Raw genomic sequence first — 21,484 nt, forward strand, 5'->3', positions numbered from 1 at the left:
AGATTGGTGTTGTTTATAATAACCCTAACCCTAAGTTTTCTATGATTTGTTTTTAGTGTTTTGTTGTTTTAAATAATTATAGACTTAAATGATCATTTCAAAACTAAGATGCATCTTTGTAAGATATACTGAAATGTTCAATAAATAAATTTAATATAAATTAGGTACATGGAAAGGAAGAAAGGGCAAATGATTAATATTTGTTTATGCAGCAGTGACATGCAAAAGGATTGATTCCACTAGGTGGCAGCAGATGCAATTGAGAACTAAAATTAGAGATTTTTAAATATCTTGGTGTCTTCAATTACCTGTGAGTATATCAGTGTTGAATAAAAAACAAGTCCACATCGTTGTGTTTTATTACAGACACTTTTCAGAACATTATTTGATGCTGCGCTTTTTTTTTCTTTTTCTTTTTCAGGCATGTGATCCAAGTATGGACATGTCTATAAAGACAGCCCATCTTCATTACCATGTCCTTCAGTGTAACCGAACACCAACAACAGGTCCGAACTGTCATTAAAGAAACCTTTGCTCTCAGTTATTGAACATTTACGGCTACGGTTAATTTCCCATCAATGGGGACGTCCACTTTCCTGGTTATCAGCGCGTCTACTGATCGTCTGACAACGAGCCCTCTACTCCATCAAGAGGGTTTGAAGATGAAGTCAGAGGCTCTGTGGGCAAAACAACTCACACTTTCATGGCAAAATGGGTTCCATCCCAGCGTGTGCATCACTGATGCCTTTAATTTGTCTGTTACGGCCCAGTGACGAACGAGCGAAGCACTGACAGCTGTTTCCAGCTTTATCAGGATCAAAGCACCAGTGGAATGAAATGAGCAGACACAAAAACCTGCAGCCATTTATTTTTACACCCTTACACTCCAGCTGGAAATAGGTTTCTTTGAAAGGTCGTAATTGGTTTTTGGGCATATTTGTGTTTTTTAAGTGTTTTTTTTTTTTTTAGTTAACAGAACTATTTTAAAGTTCAGCTGTTAAATGTTAAAAAATGAAACACTTCAGGAAAGTTTCGACTGAGGTTTATTATTTTGTATACATTATTGGATGAAGTAAAGAATCAATTCCAAGATTCTTTTAAAAAAAATAGCTTTGTGGTCCTCTTTTTGCCCAGTTTTTTAAACTCTAGGTAATTTTTGGTTATTTTAAACTAACGTTTTTGACCAAAATGACTCTCCTTGCATTTCTTTACACTACAAAATGACAAAATGATGACATATACAGCTATATTAAAACAGTCATTTTCAAAATGTTGTTTTATTCAGTTCTCACGTCAACAACTCAGAGCCTCAAAAACATATTTTTTTCACTGATGCTTATCATTTTTCTTTCATTATTTTTTGTGTGTTTATTATCAAGACTTAAAACTAACAAAATCAGATCAAAATGTTGAAGAGCAAAATAATATGATTTATGCAAAAAGAAAAATCATGAGTGATCTTTAAAATGTTAAAAACCACGATGCCTACGGTAAAAATCTGACTTTTTTTTACCATTTTAAATACACAACATGATATCAAGCAATGTAACAGCAGAAATGTACAAAATCTCCCTCTTAATTGAACTGATTAATATTTGTAATTTAATACACTTCTCCTTACCCATAAATTACAATTATTAAACCTACTGTTTCTGTAACTTCGCAATGTTTTAAATAAATTGGACATCACTTATCAACGTCCCAGTTTCTCATTACTGGTGAATGTATTGTTACATTATCTGTTTAAAACAATTAACAACCTAATAATTTAGCGGCTAATGCGCTAATTGTCATTTTCTCGCAATAAGAGTCATTTCACAGTTTTAATTATAACCCTTGTAGCTCATTAGGAGGGAGATTTAACACCGGTCTTTGAAGTTTTCCCACTGCTGGAGCCTCCAGCTCAGGGATGAAGCCTCGAGTAAGAAGCACTGATGAGCTTCATGTGTAAAATAATCCACTTCTGCTACACAGAATCAAACGAAGGAATATTCTAGGCTAGGAATGCTGAGAATAGTTGACGTTGTTTTTTGCAAGATGTTTGTTATGTTGTCGTTTCCATGTGAAGAACCTTCATGGACTCTGAGATCACCGAGCTGGTGTCGATCTGTCCATAAATGCCGACCAGAAAAGCCTTGTGGAGCAGGATGTCGGCATGTTCTGTGGAAGAGAGACAAAAACTTAACATACGAGAACGGACAGTGAAGAATTTAATTTCTGTTTCTTTTTCAAACTGACTTTTTTAGGCTGGAAACAGAAAGAAAATGAAGCAGTATTTTTTTTCCAATCAATTACTAGACATTCTGGTTGACCCAAATGTGGGGTCACGACCCTGAGGTTGAGAAACACTGTCTTAACAGATGCGCACTGTATATCAAATAATTCTATTTCAATTCCATCCATCCACTCACCGTTGCTCTAAAACAAAGTGGATACATGTTGTTATTTGAACACATATTATGAAAAATTGTTTCATAATGCACCAGGAGGCTAAAATGCCATCAAATCTCCCAGCATGCATCTGTGGAGGCTTCAACTTAAACATGGAAAATACAGTTATTCAGCCATTGATCGCTGCGAACAAAGACAACGATAAAACAGCTTTTTTTTCTCCAACCTTGACAAAGAAGTACGTATTCTGGCAAATTCCGGAGAGCCGTCTGGACCACATCAAAGTTCCCACTGCCCATACAGTACATGAACGTCGGCAGGAAGTCGGTTGCCAGGCTGCGACGCAGGAAACAAAACAGTTACAGTTATAACTAAGGCGCGCTGACAGACCGTAGCTGTGATTGACAGGAGAGTGAATTTCACAGGTAGGAACTTTTGGCAATTCGCCAGTCGTCTGAGGGCTGTAAAACTCACCAGGGGTTGTTCTGCATGCAGCGCAGGGCCAGATTGAAGGCCATGTTCCGACACAGCTCCTCGGAGGAAACCATGAGTCTCTGCAGGTCGTTCTACACAAAACAAAGAGGAGGGTTTCATAATGATGGATGTGTTACACTCCAGTGGCTGCTGCACATGACTGTTGTTCATGACTCACTATGAAGTACTGGATGATCTCCGGACTCCTCCTCGACTTATCATCTACCTCCGTCAACACTTCCAGCACATCTACAACACACCGAGAAGTTCAAAACAAAACTTGTTGATCACGAAGATTCAGGATTAAAAACAGAGGACATTTCTACAGCGCTGTGGTACTCACCCTCCACTGCTTCTCCTCTGGATATCTTTTTCAAGTACATGGTCATGTCAACACCACTTAGTGATACTGAGGCAGATATGTTGACCAAGGGCAGAGAACTGGTGGACCTGTCATCTAATGTGTACAGAAAAGAAACAAATTATTTTTAAATGTAAAAGAGATAAAAATCCGGCTGAAAACCAGAGCTGACAGAAGACTTTTTCTTTTGGTGGTGGTGGTGGGAACCACAAAGACACAGAACAGCCTGTTCTGAACGCTGCTCTGAGGAAATCTTTATTATCTTTAAATTTTTTTTTTTTTTTACCATTTTCTTTTCACCGTAACTTGCAGTTTACAAATGCTGACAAAAAAGTTGTTTTTTTATGTTTCGATTGCCCTGCACTTGCTTTTTGGCAAATAAAACTAGAACTACTGTATACATGTGCACCATCCTGCTTCACAACTTAATGTGTTTAAAATATTGATTGAAAAGACGTTTTAATTTTATATAATTTTAATATTATATTAACATAACATTAATTTTATATTAATATAATTAATATAAAAAATTATTTAATTTAAAATATTTTTTTAAACTTAAAAAACTTCTGACCTCTGAGTGAAGTTATTGCCAAACGGCAGTTGTGAATGCTCAAAGGAAGCTGACAAAGATAACTTGCTTGCTCACCATCTCTTTCCTCTGCTGTGACCCCTGCAGATGAACCTTTCAGTGGTAAGGTGAGTCCAGCGAGCAGAGACTTCAGCTGCACCAGGTCTGGGTTTTCTGCACACAGACCCCTACAGGTAGAGACAAAATGAATCCATCAAAACCTAAAGAATAAACCATTCAGAACGGACCACGTCAGAGAGCGTGTGTTACTGACTGTAAGATGTGGGAATGCTTCTGCAGATGAGGAATGGCCGCCGCTGCGTTGTGCGTTATGTACTTCTGAGTGAACTGCAGGAATTTGTTGATGAAGATCAACGGAGAACGCGTTGTCTGAAAGTTCTACGAGGGAGAAAACAAACAAACAAACATGAACACTGGAGTCATCCTCAGTTCTGTAACACACTTGGAAAAACGTGGAAGCAGCCCTGCCTTAAGGACTTTCATAAAAGAGAGAAGGCAGTCCTGAAGCGCCCTCTGGTGGTCGCTGTGAAAAACCAGGGGCTGCAGCAGCTCCAGGATGGCCAGCATGTTGCTGAAGAAGGTCATGTGGTTTTGCTGCCTCAACTCGTGCTTGTTCAGGTGAATGCGACTGTGGAGCAGACCGCTGATCATGGGGAGGTGTCTGCAGAGGAGAACAGGTCAGAGCACAGATTCTATTATGAATGACCGCAGGCAGTCGTGATTGAGGAGGGACATCATTTTCCTACCTGAGTAAGAGGATAGGATGGGACACAGCTAACTTCCTACAGGCCAGGTTTGCGTCAGACACACGGCTCTCAGCGGACTTTGAGTCTCCGATGTCAGCAAGAAGAGTGACCAGGCGGTGGACGAGGACGTCCAGCTTAAAAAAAAGAAAACGTTTGTCAAATATGGGCGAACTCATTTGCATGGAAATAAGGGTAGAAAAATTGCTTTTGAACATTTTTCCTGACAAAAATTATGGGCATTTGCATGGAAATAAGGGTAGAAAAAATGCTTTTAAACATTTTTCCTGACTTGATGCTGTAAAATTTCAACCAGCTACCAAAAGCTTTGAAATGTTGGTAAAACACAAAGCAATTTGATTATTTTCGACTAAGAAAGCGAGTTGGAAAAAAGATTTGTAAAGTGTCTAAAAAGTTTCCAAAAAATGTTAAAGACCAGTAATTGCTATAAGCTAACCATTAGCATAAAAAATGTAATTTTTACTAGAATTCTTTTTCAGGCACTCCAAAAACACATGTTAAATGAGCTAAATGTAAGAAGGAATCAAATACTTAAAAAAGGCTAAAAGGTTTTGTTAAAAATAAAAAAAAAAAGGAAGCTGGTTAAATTGAGAACAAAAATAAAGATGCATGTGAATAAAATTAAACCAGTTAACCAACGCTGGCCGTGTTGAATTGAAGAGTTTATACCACAATAATGTAACCAATTCTGAAAGACTTGAAATTGTACTGTAATGTGGAGGAGGAAGTCACCTTGCAGCTGCTCCCGTCTGCAGCCCCTCCACTGCTGAACGTGCCCTCAGGCAGGGTCACGTGCTGGATGACCTCAGGAAAATGTAAGTAGATCTGCAGCAGCAGGTCCTGGCATCTCTTACTCATGGCCCTGTGAGACCAAAACAAAAACATAGGAAAAGTGGGAAAAGTGGCTCGGCTACTACAGGCTGTGGCTCTGAGGGAGAAATCGAATCCCTGATGTCACTTATTTTGTCGTGAAGCTCACAGCTGTTTAACTAGCAGCAACAATTGGTTACAGATGCTCCGCTCGGCTGCGCAGTACAAGGATGTAAACATTTAGAAATGGTAATCAGATCTTTAGTCAGGTTAAAGCAGTGATAATAGACAGATGAGTTCATATGTTTGAAATTTTGATCTAATTCAATCAAAGCTTTAGTAAAATCTGGAACGATCATTTCATTCTGCATAGTGTAATTTTTGCATTTTTTTTAAGTTATTTACAAGGTTTTTCAACTTTTGTTTATCCAGACCAGGGGTCACCAACTATTTTTGTCAGAGGGTCAATATTTTTTGTACAGACCTTTGGGGCCAGATACTCAAATAAAATGAAATAAAAAAATATATTTTTAAATAAAATAAAGTCATAAATGGTGCAAATTAATGATATTATATGCCCTCAGTTGTTTACTCTTCCTCGGAATCCAGTTGTGGACCAGATTGGAAGGTTCGGCAGGCCGGAGTTGGCCCGTGGGCCGCCAGTTGATAATCACTGTGATTTCAATATTCTTTTGGTTTATTTGGTCTAGTAGAACACTTTTCTTGGAAGTTTTTTTGTTAGCTTAGACCGGGGTTCTCAATTATTTTCTGTCATGCTCCCCCTTGTGGACAACAATATTTTCACGTCCTCAGTCTTAGTCTTATTAACCACCTCACTTCAAAATTCTGATGCTCAGTTAGAACTTCAGCAGCCATACGTTGATTGGCTGAGCGATGAGGGTGTAGCTAACAAATGTACATCTCACATTTCAAGATAACTCTACTTCTCATCTGTGGTCGGCCCTGTGTGTCAACCAGCCTGTGACATCAACACTTAACTGTCACATTTACAACCGTTAATCCTTCATTAAATTCAGTGCTGAGCTCCATCCATTTCAACACCTTGTATTGTTTGTCCTAATTAGCCTCAAATCGTTTTTTTTTTCCTCTTTGCTACGTTGTGCTTAGAAACTTGGGAGAAAATTGCAGTACATTCTCCTTCTGAGCGCAGATGAACTTTCCTGTGTCAGCCACGACGCTGTAGACCGGGGGAAACTCGATAATTAGGTCTATTGGTGTGAAATTAAAACCTAGCACCGGTCGTCTACACTGTGATCTCTTTAAAGGCTCAGTTTGTTATAATGAAGCCGAGAGGATTAAGGCTGAGGCTCTAAACTCGCCGGTGTTGTGAAATTCCTGTTCTAACTTAGCCTGTCAAAGATCAGGCTGCAGCCCTCGGTGGAGGCAAACCCCGTGTTCACAAATACGTCTCTGGTTATTAAAGCGCTTTAATGAGGAAACTTTGGCCAAGGTCGAGCAAAATTATCTTCGGAATTACATATTTTAAGTACAGCTAAGCTGTCGGGTAAAAGAAAAAAAAAGGGTTGATCGTGAAAATATGCAGAAAAAATAAAAGGTTCTGGCCTTGTGTTGTAAAAATAAACGCCTGCTGGTACGTTAAACATTCATCCAACAGGCACGATGGAGTTTATTCCAATTACACGTCACAAACTAAACACGTTGCGGTTGAGGTTAAGATTTTTTAAATTATTTATAAAATTTTAATGGGTTAAGATTTTTTAAATTATTTATAAATTTTTTTCCATTGAGAAACTTTGATATAGAAATCTCAGAAGGTAGCAGGTATTATAAATTAGCTTTTTTTATAGTTCTGTTATTGATCCTGAATTGTCGTCTAAAGTACATCTTGGAGTACTACTTCAACTACTGTCCATATAGTAGATATTTTTAATTTATTTTACCTGTCTTCCCACGTGGCGGTACAGTTGATGAGGTACTGCGACACTTTCTTAATGTTCTCCAGGTCTCCATTGCAGTAGGAGTGAAGGAGGGGAAGCCGTGACTGTATGAGGGAGCGACAGGCCTGGTCCACCCTGCCTTCGTCATCTTGTTCCTCTTTGGTGTGACTGATGAGCTCTGACTCAGACAGAATCAAATCCACCAGGCTGATCAGCTCCTCGGAACTGAGTCGCAGCACAAACTTCTCAGTTTTCTTCTGCACAGGGTTAAAAAAAAAAAAAAAAATCAACAGAGTTGGCATAAACATTTCACCGCAGGGGTCACTTTCTAAATTTTTAAACTCACTTGTGGTATTTTCTGGTCACGGCCCTGCCAGATACGTGGGATGTGGCTGCAGGCCCACAGGAAGTCCAGGGCTGATGATGGGTCCAGTCTGTAAATGTTAGTTAAGGCGTCATTTAAAAGCAAGATCCCACAATAAAGGAAGCATCGACTCCGTGTTAGAAAAAATGAAATATAAATTTACTTGTAGTCACGCCGCTTGCTGAGGAGAGCGCTGATGCAGGGCAGGAGAGTGGGCCAGTTTGACTGATGTGTGAGCAGAGCCAGCAGGTACGGTCTGTACGCCGGGGTGCCTTGGACCTAGAGCGGTTGAGACAGTAAGTAAGGATGTATCAGAGACGTCAACAAAACATATGTATATATATTCAGAATGTTGTTCAAAAGCCAGCTCACCTTATTGAGAGCAAACAGCAGCTTCTGTTGAAGCTCAGGGCACACTGACGTCACCTCTGGGTCAAGGTGTTCCAGCCAGTCCACGAGCAGCCCAGAGCTAAGTCCAGACTTTGTCACCTCAGAACTTTGGACAAAAGTTGACGAGAAGAGGTACGTCATTAATGAGGTGTGACTGAAGATTTTAGAACTTAGAATCTACAGCCTGAGTAAGAACTTTTGCTTGACTAAAAACAAAACATAACTAAATTTATATTAAATCTGGCCGAGACGCTCAAGTTTCCCAAACTTTTTAACAGGCTCGGCTTTAAAAAGTAAAATAAAAACACTCAAAGAAACCGAAAGACAGAAGCAAATGTAAGAAAAAAAACAAGTAAAAATAGCTAAAACTGACCACAAATTTTCTAATTTTTAATAAGATAGGTGTACCACTTGGTCAAATTAATTGTGATAAATTGTAACAACATAAAACCACTGACTTTACAAAATTAATTAAAACTGTTGTTAATGACCTAAAATAGCTTAAATTTGCCAGAAGAGAGTTTCAAAACAAAACTAGTGACACGAGTGACCCTGAAGTTATTTAAAAAAAATGTTTGTTTTTTTTCTTACATGAAATAACAAGGCCACGTTAACAAAAGTGAAGTTTAGATTCTGCTCATTAGCCACAGTAACTATTCTTTGAGGAAGGAAATGCAGGAAACCTTTCTTAGTAACACGACTGGCCACCGGGGCTGCACTTTAGAAACATTAGATGGCAATTAGCAAAAGCAAATAACACTAATATTTCACACATCCAGACAGCACTATAAAACAATGTGTGGGCAGGCTCCCTGTGCTTGGCTCTCAAACAGTTTTGCCGAGAAGAATGTTAAGTATTCAGAGGGTTTTCAAAGTACGCATGTATCTGCAAAACCAATTAAAGGTTCCTGAACCAAATCCAGCTTCAGTTTTACAAGGACCTGGTCACGGACAGCAGACACAGCTGCTCCTGTCATTACCTCTTGTCAAATATTTCAATATTTCCTGCATGACTTCAGAGGGAAATAGAAATGGCATTGCTCACATTTTGGAATCCACTTCCTTTTTCACAGCTGGTTCCTCGCTCTCCTGCAGCAGCAGGGAAATCACCATGGCTACGGGGCCGGCCGTCCCGTTCTGTGTTCCTACACTCATCAACAGAGACAGAAGCTCCTCCAGGTATGGAGACTTGACCTCCATGAGCCCCTGTAGTACTGCACAACAATGAAAATTTCAATTAAATAATAATAATTATAATAATAATAATAATACATTATAAAAATATATACACTATTTACTTAGCATATATAAAATATTCCTGAAAAATAAAAATAACTCCCAAGTCCTAAACCAGTGATTTGAGTGCTATGAGAATTCATTAGGTGTGTAGCTTAAAAAAATAAATCTATAATTTAAGAAATTTAAATGATCTAATTTCACTTAATAGGTTTGAAAATCATCCTCTTTTTTGACTGCAAATAAGCAGAACAATTCACTAGAGGGCAGCAGAGGGTCGTAAAAACTAAAGAGAGTGAGTCTTTCTACAATTTCTGCAGGTATTTCAGAAATGTGTTCAACTAAACAGGCCCAGGTTTTCAAATGAATTATTCAGAATAGGTCAATTGAGAATAAACTAAAACTAGGAGATGAATATATTTCATCACATTTACTTTTCATGACTGTGGGATTTTATTTGTGGAACATATGTGCCATGACCTAAAAGAGAAGGACATTGTTTTGTCTTCTAACCACTCAAACAGCTCAAACACTTGAGATAACAGAGTTCAGAAACTGATTCGATCACATTCACACCAACATGCACAACTTGAAACGTACCTTTGCTAATGAGCTCTGCCTCCGCATTACATCTGTCTCCTGCCTTCAGCATAGCAATGACAGCTCTCAGTGGCACGTCAGTGTCCCTGCGGTAGGCCAAGGCCTCAGCCAGGTGAAGGAAGCCTGTCCTCACTGCAGGGAAAAAGCACACTCATGATTCACTGTTCGTGCTGAGACACAGAGTCATTTAAAAAGATGAACAATTCAGACGCTCACCATCGTTGTGTCTGTGTGTATGAGAGCTCTGACCGGCAAAAGATCTGAGCAGAGTTTTCAGGGGCCCTGCCTCCACAGTTGGGTTGTCCAACCAGATCAACATCTCAACTACGACTTTGAGGAACAGGGAGGAAAAGGCAACATCCTTGGCCACAAGACGCTAGTAAAAGCAGACACAAAAAACATTAAAGCGAAAGTATACAGTTCTGTTTCATTAGAATTGTATTCTCTGTCTGGCAACATGTAGATGCAGTTCACTTCCTTGACCTGCAGGTGGTAATAAGTATGCCTTTCAGGCTATGTTACATCATACTGCTACAACACTGTTCAATAAAAATGTTAACTCATTTTATTATGCTACTGCAGTCAAAGTCATGAAGAGTTTATAATGATCATATTACGTTATTTTGCAACAGCCTTTACCTGATAGAGGTGAAGTTGACGCATTAGCGGACAGGAAAGGGCATGGCTGTGGTGCATTGACATGACGATTGGCCCCGCGTGGGCAGAAGTGAGCAAGGCCGCAATGGCCTGCAAGAGGTGAAAGGCCAAACTGCTCTGTTGAACTTGGCCCTGTTTGGCTCGCATCAGTTCTTTAGCCAGGGCTTGCTGCAAGGCTAAAGAGAGCTGGCTGGGAGGGGGGCCATGCCAACGAGCATCCGTCTTCAAAGGGAAAATCTGTCCAAAAAAAAGGGTCAATAGAAAAAAAAAAATCTGTTGCAACAATTGACCACAGAGATTAGAGTGATGTCAGATAGGTAGAACCGAACCTGAAGCAACAAGCCGGTTAAATCATCGTCAGGACCGATGACAGGAAGTTGACTGGCTGCTCTCATCTTCACAGAGCTGTGTTGTGTTTCCATTGTTACCTTGACTTTACTCCCATCAGCAGAGTCTGTAAGGAGGGAAATATTTAAAACACAAACACGTGCACATGAATGTTCCATCTTGGAGCAGGCAATTGATAGCTTTAGTTTGGAAATGTGTCTTTCCGTGGTTATTACTTTTCCCATTTTTCCCCTTCAATGGTTCTTTTGATTATTTAAGTTTTGATTTAAATTCTTAGTTGGTTCTATTATGAGTTTAGTTGCACATCACAAGCCATTCATAAAAAAAACGTCTACTGACCTCTGCTTGGAGTAAGAGAGGAGTTAAGTAATGCATGGAAAGTGTGCCCCCCAGTGGCACCTCGTTCATGCTGCACTTCAACCAGGTGAGCCATGTAGTCTGTAGAGCGGAAAAAACAAACGGGCACAGTCAGGGTAAGTTGCTGTGAACATCGAAACTGCCTTCAAAGTCAGATGTTGAAAAAAGATTCTTACGTTTATCCATGATGTTCTGCTCAAGCGTCTGAGGATCATGGGAAACGGCCTGGTCCAAGTACTGCAGCAGTTTGCTCATGCTTGATACAGGGATACCGAACGACTGCACAAACAGCAGCAGCTGCTGAGGTTCCAGGTCCTGGAGAGCTGTTAAAAAAGAAATGCATTAATCCATGACATATAGTGTGAGAAAAAAAAATGTGAAAAAGATTTTTCGGCCAGTGAGAACTTGTACCTGCATCAACCAGTCGAGAAACCTCTGAACGAATCATCCTAAGTTTCAACCAATCAGGCAGCAGTAGGGCCTCCTCCGACGTGTCAACCAGAAAAGCAGTAGGAAGGGGTTTCTTATCAGGGAACCAAATGTCCAAAAGATGGAAGAAATCGCTCTCTCCTGTCCACGAGACAAAAGACATAATATATTTATAAATATGTTCCGTCCCATTGCAGGCCAAATATATACTTTACATCCATCCGCAGGAGTACAGTACCTTTAGGTGGACCAAGTGTCAGCAGTATAACCATGGCGTGAACTACAAGGATGTGCATCGTTGCGGTTTCTCCTGTCGTCCAACGCAGAAACACCTGGTCCTGAGATTCAGACTGAAAACAAAACAAAAAAATATCTTCAATGATTATGAACATGTAACTTTAAAGTTCTATGCTTTTTTAGGAGAAGTAACAAAATACATATTTGTTTTTCAGCTATGAAATGTAAAATATTCAATGGTAAAAGGTACTCACCCAGCTGTACAGATCCTCTCCCTCCTTGGTTTTCCTCATCCTTCTAATGTAAGCCGAGAAGATGGAGAGAAAAGCTAAGAGCACCGCCTCAGACTCGGGCCGAGACGAGTGTTTGCAGAAGAGGCTGTTCATGATGGTGGAGCGTTCCACGATCAGCCGAGCAACATCCTGCGGAGAACGCGGAGAAAAGATTTACAATGTTTTGGCTTTAGAAAACAATCTAACTTTGTTTAATCAAATAAATTAAAAGATTTGTGGGGTTTACCAGTGCTAGGTCGTTATGGGCGGCCTGCTCCTCCACCGGTGCATGCTGGGACAGGTAGATGAGGTAGGCACTGATGGTCTGTGGATCTGTTTCCATGTGGATGGCCTGTGAGGAAGCAGAGAGTTAAATTAAGAAGTCATTTTTAATGAGTGTGATGTTCATCAGATATGCTGCCTTCTACTTGTATTTTCACAAATTACCTAGTTGCACTTTATTGTTCCCAAAGTGTAAAATGTCACAGACACTAACCTGCTGGAGAGCAGTGGACGTCATTCCCCTGACAGTGTCAAATAACGGCAGCTTTGGCAGATCTTGAAGAAGCCACTGGTAACCAGGCAGGAGCTCAGCATCCGCAGAGTCTTCCTCCATTGGTTGATATCGGTCTTCTCCGTCCTTCGATGCTCCTTCACTCAGCACCAGAGACAAACCCTGGACACGTGTTTGTCATGTGGATTAGTTCATTCGCTCATGTTTCTAGAAATGATCTGTGGACTGTTCCTTTAAGTTTATTACCTTCATTGCAAGGACACGGGACGCCACCTGAGATGAACTGAGACGACGGAGGAAATAATCCAACACTTCACATGTCGTCTGCTCGTCTGCTTTGGAACCCAACAACAGATCCTGGAGTCGACCGAGTAGCTGTCTTTGCTTTTGTTTTCTCTGAAAGGTCAGATTGTGAAACAAAAAATAAATTAAGTAAATTCCATTAGAAGACACTGTTTTAAAAAAAAAACAAAGTTTCATTTAATAAACATACTTGTCTTTTCTTAGCCCTTTGCTCTTTGCTCTCTCCTTCATCGTCATCATCTATTGGCTGATTGTCATCCGCAGCGTCATGCAGGAGGAATTCACACAGGCACTGTACTGGAAGCACATCCAAGGACCCCTCACTGGACTGAACCAGATCAGCTAACCATGGCATGGACTGAGAAGAGGCCTGTGGAATACAGAATATCGACAGCAATGTTAATCAGTGGCTTTTGAATAGCTTTAGCTCCAGAACTGAGCTTCGCTGACGCCGGCGTTACCTGTCGCTGGATGATGTTAAGGAGGAAGTCTGGGTTGCGGCTGCGACAGAGAAGGTGCCCCAGACGCAGAGACTGGTTGAGGGTTTTTACTTGCTCCTGGACCTGTGGCGGCGGCCGACGAGGAGGTCCCCTAAAAAAAAAAAAAAAATCACAGGAGTAACAATGCAATTGTATCAATCTTGTACTCTTCCCTGAAACTGTAATTACTGATTTATCTTACTGTGGATCCAGACTGGTGAGCTGGGAAAGGAGAAGACTGTTGCTCTCCGTGATGGTCTGTTTGGTGGAAGCTGCAGCCAGGTGGCTCTCAAAGGCCAGGATCTCTTGTTTCTCTCTCTGCGAGATCTGCAGCTCCCTGTTGATCATCTCCGTCTTTGTGTCCTCGTCAGCGATGGTGCATGGAGGGTAGGTGTAGTTACTGAAGAGAGAAAGAGAGAGCGAGAGATTAATGGATGAACAAGACCAAGAATGAGACAAGTTTCAACTGCTGTTATTATTATTATTATTATTAACTTACTTGGTCATAACCATTTCCATGAGCATCTTTAGGGTGGGATAGCCATCCCACGCAGCTAAACCTTTAGGGGAAAAAAAAGAAAGTATTGACAAACAACAAATTGTAGACACACACAAAAAAAAAACCTGGAAAGGTTGTGTTTCATTTTCTGCACTTCAAAGCCATGGAATCCACTTTAGCCGTGAAATATAAACCTAAATGTACCTATCCTCTGAGGATTAAACGCAGCCACCACGAGAAGCAGCAGCCATGCCTTCCAGTAGAGCGTGGATATCGCCAGATTCGGTGGCTGGTACCTAAAAGTTAAAGATTATTTATGTTATTAGGAGTTATTTTGTAAACTGAAGAAGACATGAAAGTATTTTTTTGTCAAGAGTTTGTACCCCGGGGGCAGCTGGATGTTCTCGGGGTGGTGGTACGTGCAGAGATTCAGCACTGCGTCGATGAGCTGAATCCTTTCCACTCTTAGAACCTCCAAATCTAGAAATCAGAAGACAGTTTTGTTTACATTGTTTTGGGGACTTTTGCCCTTCAATAGGTGATCTGCTGGCTTCCAAGTGTACGTCAGAATCTTCTGATGTTTTTATGTCCTTGATTTTGATGTTACCATTGTGTTAGTGTAGGTAAGTGACATTGGTTCTGTGAGTTCAAATTACATTGCACCGTAGGAATGAAATTCCGCCATAAGTCAAGGACCGCCTGTACTTATTTCTGTTATTTATTTTCATTTAAATAATGTTTTACATCTGTTTCTACATTTGTTTTCTTTCTCTACGTAACGAAAGTTAAATCTAAAAATAACTTCTCATGTATTTGTTCGTTGCCCGTGCTTTATAATTACACAACACCGACACCTTTTCCAGGCTACAATACTCAACTACCATCTGACTGAACTCCTGCGGCCCTCTTAACCAGGTGATCTGCCAGCTCCATGGCATCTGCTGGGCCCAGTGGTAGGTCACGGGACAGTCCGATTACCAAGATGCGCATCAGTGTGTCCTCCAGTAGGGGAACCTCAGAGCAGAGGCGAAGAAAGAAACTAGGGATGAGAAGATAGATGTTATTTTTCATTATATAATCTTATAATCTCTAATAATAGAAAAAAAAAACACAGGCATAAAACCCACTTCCTGTCGCTTTCTGGAGGCCAGTTGTCCCACTTGTAATACGTCTCAGGTTGCTCCGTGAACAGCACCTTGTGAAGGCTGCAGACATGAGAGATATTGATTATGTTAGAAAATATACAGAAATATTATTGGTTTATTTCAGTAGTGCACATTTTTGGAATCTGGGCCAAATTATAGTCATAAAAGATATAATTCTGTCAAACAGCGCCATCAACCAGCCCTAATGGCCTACAACAGTACTACAGGTGCCAGCCTAAAGATCTCACATCAAATCACAATGTTAACAATTTATGGATAAATTAGATGTTACTGACCAGTGAACATAGTCTTTGGGACCAACTTTGCTGATGGTGGGAACCACAGTGTGAAGCCACCACACTGCATCTCTCTGTATGGCAGCAATCTGATTCTGGAAGGACCTCAGAACTTCCAGGTCTGGCACAAACCACAGACGTTTTTCGTCAAACGATGCCTCCTCACACAGGATAATGATGAAGACTGGTAATAATGACGTTACTGAAGGAAAAGAATACAATACTTACTCTTCTTCTCCCCTTTATCCCACGCGATACCGGCTTCTTTCACCTGAGCAGTGATGCCCAGCATCATGGAGACCGTCAGTAAATCTGTCACCTGGATAACAAAACGCTCCTTCGAGAGAAACAAGAGGAAAAACAAAAAATGAAGATTCAAATCAAGTCTGGAAAAGATCTGAAAACTCTGAGCTGTTTCGGTGTTTTCTCACTTTAAACTCCATGTCCACGTAGCTGGTCTCCTTTCTCTCCTGCATTAAACCGAAGCAGAAGGACTGAAAGTTAATCTCATGCTTGGTCTGTTTGATGATCTCTCTCAGCAAAGCTCTCGAGGCGCGGAGGTAATCGTCCTTGTTGGTTAGCAGGTCCTGGAACACCATGGCCAGAAACTACAGACAAAGAGAAGACAGGAATAAAATGAAATAAAATAAAACGTTGATGAGGATTAGTGTGTCGCGGTTTCTTGCTTTTACCTTCGGGGCCTGCTCTGGGCTGTGCTGCAGCACCGTGTGAAGAACCTGCATGTTGTTTGGATTTCTGGCGTTGGACAGCTCATTAAAGATCACCAGCTTCACCATTGTGGCGAGATTGTCTCTGTGGGCATTCAGCAGCTCCCTGGAGAGTCACAGTTAAAGAACCACTTAGCACAATTCACCGGAGTGCGACACAGGACAGACATTAGAGAGAAGTGCGACAAGGACCTGACACACAGCATGTAGTGGTTGAGGAGGACTTTGGGTTTGAGTCGGATCTTGATCAGGTTGGAGATCACCTCCATGTCATCACCGCCGTGGGTGTTGCAGTTCATACACAGGGACATGAGAAGGTCCTGGGCCGGTCGGGTCAGCTAGTGCACACAGAGATTGAATGAAGTGTTAGATGTTAGGGGCTGCTTAGTTATGGAAATAAAATCCTCGTCCTCAGCATTTTGGTCATTTTTAAAGTCAAGAGGAATACTTGTATATCCTTTCCTCCAGGGACATTTTGACTTATTACCTTTGGGTTCTGAAGCCACATCTCCAGCCTCTGCACAGCCATGAGTCGTGCCTCTTTGTAGCCACATGTGGCTGTGAGAAGACGGAGCAGATTTCGAGACACGTTGTCCATGGGCTGCCTGCGGTTCAACTGATCTCTGAGGACATCCAGCACGTAGTCCTCCACGCTTTCAGCCAGTTCTTCATACCTTCAGTGTTGTGGAGAAAATAAAGACGTTTTAAAATAATCAATAATTTACTAAAGTTCTTTGTTTATGGCTGCAGCATAAACGTGATCAGTTTTCATACCTCGGCATCACCTGACCCTCGTCCTCAGGGCTGAGTTTCTCCTCTGCTATCAGCAGTTCAGTCTGACTGTCATCTTCATCAGGTGTTGACGGGTGTGGGCTGCTCCCTAGAAGCCAAAAAAGTGCATTATTCTTCAAAACTTGTCATGTTAACATAGACATTTTCAAAACTTGTAACTTGTTGTAAATGATTATTCTTCAAAACTTGTCATGTTAACTTAGACATTTTCAAAACTTTTGGTTGTAAATATGTTTACCTGCACTCAGGTCTCCACCCGAGCGGCTTGTGTCAGTCTGCAGGAGCATACTTTTTGGCGGCATCTTTGTACTGAAAGCAGTCTGGATGTTGTCCACAAAGGTCTTACAGTGAGAGCTGTCCACCCAGATTCTCTCCCCCAAAGAGTCCTCAATGTACACCTGAAAAACACAGTTCACTGTTAGAAGAGTAATTTTAAAAATCAATATTTGTAATATTGAATAAATAAAAATCGATTGCTTTTGTCAGTGTCATAATAAGTTATGGAGTAGTTTCATCTGTACAGTCTTCCAGTTACAACCAACCCATATTGGGCAACCATATTGTGGTATGGTAAAAATGGATTTTACATTCCCCGGTCATTCCTGGTTTTGGTGTAGAGCAGGGGTGTCAAACTCATTTTTGTCAAATGGGCTGGACCACCAATCACAACATAAGTCCATGTTTCCCCCTTAGTTTCCATGCAAATATATTTATATTAGAAAATATTTGTATTTAATGAAATATAATTATACAAAACATTGTGTGTTTGTGCGTTTTTATGTTAAAAAAAAATTCATCAAGCAGGCCGGATTGAAACCCGGTTTTGGTCCGCGGGCCTTATGTTTGTCACCCCTGGTGTAGAGTCTAGACCAGGCATTGTCCAAAACTTGTCCAAATTAAATGATTTAATTTATATTATTATTATATTATTCTGCCTTTCCCCTGGAATACCAGTGCATTTTCCTAGTAGATAGCATAGAAGGTTAAAAGCATTGTAGCATTTTAGCCTTTATGCATGACTTTTAGGTCATCTTCAAATAAATCTTCTGCTATCAGCTCTGAAGAAACTACTATTTTTCCCAGCCACACTGTTGCCTTTTTCTAATTATTCTTTGTTTCTGTGTTGTTTTTTTCCTCTCTCGTACTTGAGCCCAATTAACACAGCCTAACATCTTCTGATGGTGACTTACAGTAGTATAACATGACCTAAACTAAAACTCACAAAACTTTCTAGAACACGATAATGAGTCCACTGTCCTTAAACGGCCAACGGTTTTTAAACTCTTTTGGAATATGGTGGAAAAAGTGCTTCAAGACAGTTGCAGTGGTAAGATGTCAGGTTTTTATCTTAAAACTGTACTGTTTTCCATTGCATACTTTAGGTCTGATTTTTTTTTTTTTTTTTTAAGGAAAATGTGTTTAAAAAACCCAATTATCTTTTGATATGATTTTTAAAGAACTGTATTTAACCACATCATTTTAGTTCACTGAACTAGAACCAGGACCATTAAAAAGTTTTTATCCAAATCTGTACCTTAACGTAAAGGTAATGCTGCTCTCAGAGATATACACAAATCATTATCCATAAAGCATCAAACGTTGAAGGAAACAAAACAAACAAAACAAAATGTTTCCTCACTTTCACAAAAATCTTTGGCCAGTTCTCGTCCTCTTCATAGGCTGCCATCAGCAGATTGCAAGCAAGAACGGACACCAGGCTGTTTCCTTTGGCTTTGAAGTTGATGGATGCATCCCGACGCAGGAGGCTGCACAGGGCCTGGTGAGAGTCAGTACAAAGATTTAGCTGTTGTCTCAGAGGATTATTTATGTTCAAGTGCAGACATAGTTTTACAATGTTGACACTGCAGTAAAAAAAAAAACCCCAGTACAAGACAGGACAATCATCACATAATTATCTATTAATAAGTATAAGCCCATAATTCCCCTGTTTGTAGTATAAGTATATTGTAAAATATTCATTCATTCATTTAATGAAATATAATTTTACAAAACATCAGTGTTTGTGCTTTTTTTGCTTTCAAAATTCATCAAGCGAGCCAAATTGAACCCCCTAGCAGACTGGTTTGGCCCGCGGGCCTTAGATCAAGCGAGCCAAATTGAACCCCCTAGGAGACTGGTTTGGCCCGCGGGCCTTATGTTTGACACCCCTGGTCTAGAGGCTTTGTAGCCAGTAACTGCTGACTGCTGTCCAGGTGGTAAAGATAAGACCACCTGCAATAATTTTAAATGTATCATTATATATGGGACTGTAACGCCCAGCTCTTAACTCACTAACTTATTAACTCTGTGTCAAATGACTCCTGAAGACGTCTTTCTCACCTCAATGATTCCTTCAGTTGCAAAAACATTTGGCTTGATCTTGGCCAGGAACATGAGACTGAGGTACAGAGTGATGTCAGGTTTGGCTCTGTTCATCTTGAGCTGACTCGCGGCTCCACACAGCAGCGCCTCGACGCGGTCATCGTTTCCTTCCGACTCGGCAGCTTCGATCTCATCCAGCAGCACAACTGGCGACACTGGTGGAGAAAAATAAAATGTCTTCAGCTGATTTGAACACTCACAGCTTTTGGTGACAAACTTGGTTTAAAATATTTCATAAACGCAGACCTTCAATGGGCACCACTGAAGGCTCTTTAATGGAGGGGGATATAGCCCTCTTATCCACAGCAGCTGCATCAGCCAGTCTTCCCAGGGAGCTGACCGGAGGAGTGGTTGATGATTTGGGACGCTTGGTGAGACTAGACAGACCTGATGATGAGGGCAGAGTGGACGACGTCTCTCTCTTACGGTCAACTGGTAAACCTGCCGCTGCGGGTTTCAGGAGGACAGCGGGAACTTTGGGTTCCCCGCCCTGGCTCTTCGATCCCAGGGCAATGAAGTCCCCTGGTGGTGGGTGACCTACAAAATAAAAATCATAAACTTAAAATCTCAGGGTTTTTTTCATTATCATTGCAGCTCTTTTATTATCTATTCAAATATCTATCTATCCACTAATTAAGGACTATTTTAAAATCCCTATTTTAACATCCTAAATGTTGGTTATGTTTGTTTTTAAGATAAAACTGTTTATTAAAATACCTTTTCTATATTATATACATATATTATTATTAGATATTATAATAGATTTGCTATTTTATTATAGATCATAAATATAAAAAATAACTTCCCTGGGTAGACATGTTTTGTTGTGCGAGTAACCTGTTTTAAGCAATGTTTTTTAAAAAAAGGCTTTAATTACTATGTTTGTTAGGTTTATTATTTTGGTTTATTGATTCTGTTAGAATTGGAAGCCCTTGGGCGTTAGCTAAATTTAACTCAAGTCAAATTTAAGTTAAATTGCATCTCTCCATAGCAGTACCAGATAGATAGTCCTAACGTTACAATATTTATCAAAATGCTAGTTAAAATTTGTAAAAGTAACACTGTCAGCCACAGAGTTTTGTCTGACAAACGTGTGCAGCAAATAGCAACAATGACATTCACGGTTTTTTTAAACCATCGTTTTTAACTTTATAAAAAAAATACAAAGCGATTTTAAAGCATTCAATTTTAAATGTTGATATGGAATTACACGAATTACTTAGTAATATGTTGAAATGACCAAGTTAAGGTGAAATTATAAAAAGAAAAGACAGCCATACCTGATGGTTTTGCTGCACTAGGTCTCCGCAGAGCCGTTTGCTTTGGGCGATTCATGTTTTCTAAACCGGAGTTATACAAGATGTAATGGGTTTTTCAATGTAAGCTGTTTGAAAAAAAAAAAACACAAACAAGGACCAGAATTAGAATATATGTTAACACATAATTCTAACCATCACGGCAGCTAGCATTGTCTTGACTTACGATGAAAATATAACCGCTCACGTAAGCATATCAAGCTTCATACTAAACTTGTGTCATAATAATCATCTCATTTGTTCATTTTCCTTCGTTTTCAATCAAGACGCTGCCCTTGTAACAAAAACGCAACGTTTAAACGATTCATAACTTCATCGTAGCAGCCATGTTATCTTCAGCCTCGTCTTCTTCTTCGGCTTCATTTCACTGGCCATGACGCGAACGGCGCCATCTAGTATAGAATCAGCTGTATTGCTTGTACTGCTTATTAGTTGTTTTACTTGGACCTCATAAACAAATTCAGGGTTGGTTTAAACATGGTCGCTAACTTCAATTATTATTATTATTATTATTATTATTATTATTATTATTATTATTATTATTATTATTATCATCTATATTAACTTGTTAACTTTGGTTAATGAAGCTAATACCTTAATACCTTACCTTAAGCTATATTGGACTTTGTTATGTAATTACAATCATTATTTACATTTTTAGACATCGCAGTCATTGTGATATGCCTCTTATTTATTTAGTATAAGTTTCCCCCTATATTTAGTAAGATTTTTCGGGCAACTTTAGCTTTATTCGTGTTTATTATACACATATATACATACACATATATGACAGAACACTTTTGTTGTGTCATACATAGCAAATCGGACA

The 21,484-nt window shown here is 40.0% G+C and overlaps 1 protein-coding gene across 3 annotated transcripts; it reads right to left on the reverse strand.

The window, feature by feature from the left end:
* Positions 1 to 1,245: 1,245 nt before the first annotated feature.
* ints1 (integrator complex subunit 1) lies at positions 1,246 to 21,028 on the reverse strand. 3 transcript variants are annotated; one of them, XM_017040736.2, is made up of 48 exons: positions 20,822 to 21,028; positions 20,620 to 20,723; positions 19,586 to 19,876; positions 19,298 to 19,494; positions 18,597 to 18,734; positions 17,196 to 17,355; positions 16,940 to 17,045; positions 16,653 to 16,839; positions 16,367 to 16,503; positions 16,130 to 16,271; positions 15,869 to 16,045; positions 15,666 to 15,774; positions 15,438 to 15,558; positions 15,124 to 15,201; positions 14,875 to 15,035; positions 14,380 to 14,476; positions 14,201 to 14,292; positions 13,997 to 14,057; positions 13,700 to 13,897; positions 13,480 to 13,609; positions 13,209 to 13,388; positions 12,962 to 13,111; positions 12,698 to 12,877; positions 12,449 to 12,553; positions 12,184 to 12,351; positions 11,931 to 12,042; positions 11,675 to 11,833; positions 11,440 to 11,586; positions 11,246 to 11,344; positions 10,888 to 11,012; positions 10,541 to 10,795; positions 10,118 to 10,277; positions 9,902 to 10,033; positions 9,111 to 9,279; positions 8,048 to 8,171; positions 7,839 to 7,954; positions 7,658 to 7,745; positions 7,315 to 7,568; positions 5,315 to 5,444; positions 4,565 to 4,698; positions 4,287 to 4,479; positions 4,072 to 4,196; positions 3,876 to 3,985; positions 3,209 to 3,322; positions 3,044 to 3,114; positions 2,866 to 2,957; positions 2,618 to 2,727; positions 1,246 to 2,160 (listed from the first exon to the last, which is right to left on the reverse strand). In XM_017040736.2, the coding sequence occupies exons 2-48, from the start codon at positions 20,672 to 20,674 to the stop codon at positions 2,045 to 2,047; spliced, it is 6,555 nt and encodes a 2,184-aa protein (XP_016896225.1). In that variant the 5' UTR covers positions 20,675 to 20,723; positions 20,822 to 21,028; the 3' UTR covers positions 1,246 to 2,044. The 3 variants fall into 3 exon arrangements, with proteins under 3 accessions (XP_016896225.1, XP_008327497.1, XP_016896224.1); XM_008329275.3 differs by having other exon boundaries at positions 14,878 to 15,035; positions 16,358 to 16,503; XM_017040735.2 differs by having other exon boundaries at positions 16,358 to 16,503.
* Between the last annotated feature and the right edge of the window lie 456 nt (positions 21,029 to 21,484).

Source organism: Cynoglossus semilaevis, chromosome 17, assembly GCF_000523025.1.
Source record: "Cynoglossus semilaevis isolate Cse_v1.0 chromosome 17, Cse_v1.0, whole genome shotgun sequence".
Classification (NCBI taxonomy): Eukaryota; Metazoa; Chordata; class Actinopteri; order Pleuronectiformes; family Cynoglossidae; genus Cynoglossus; species Cynoglossus semilaevis.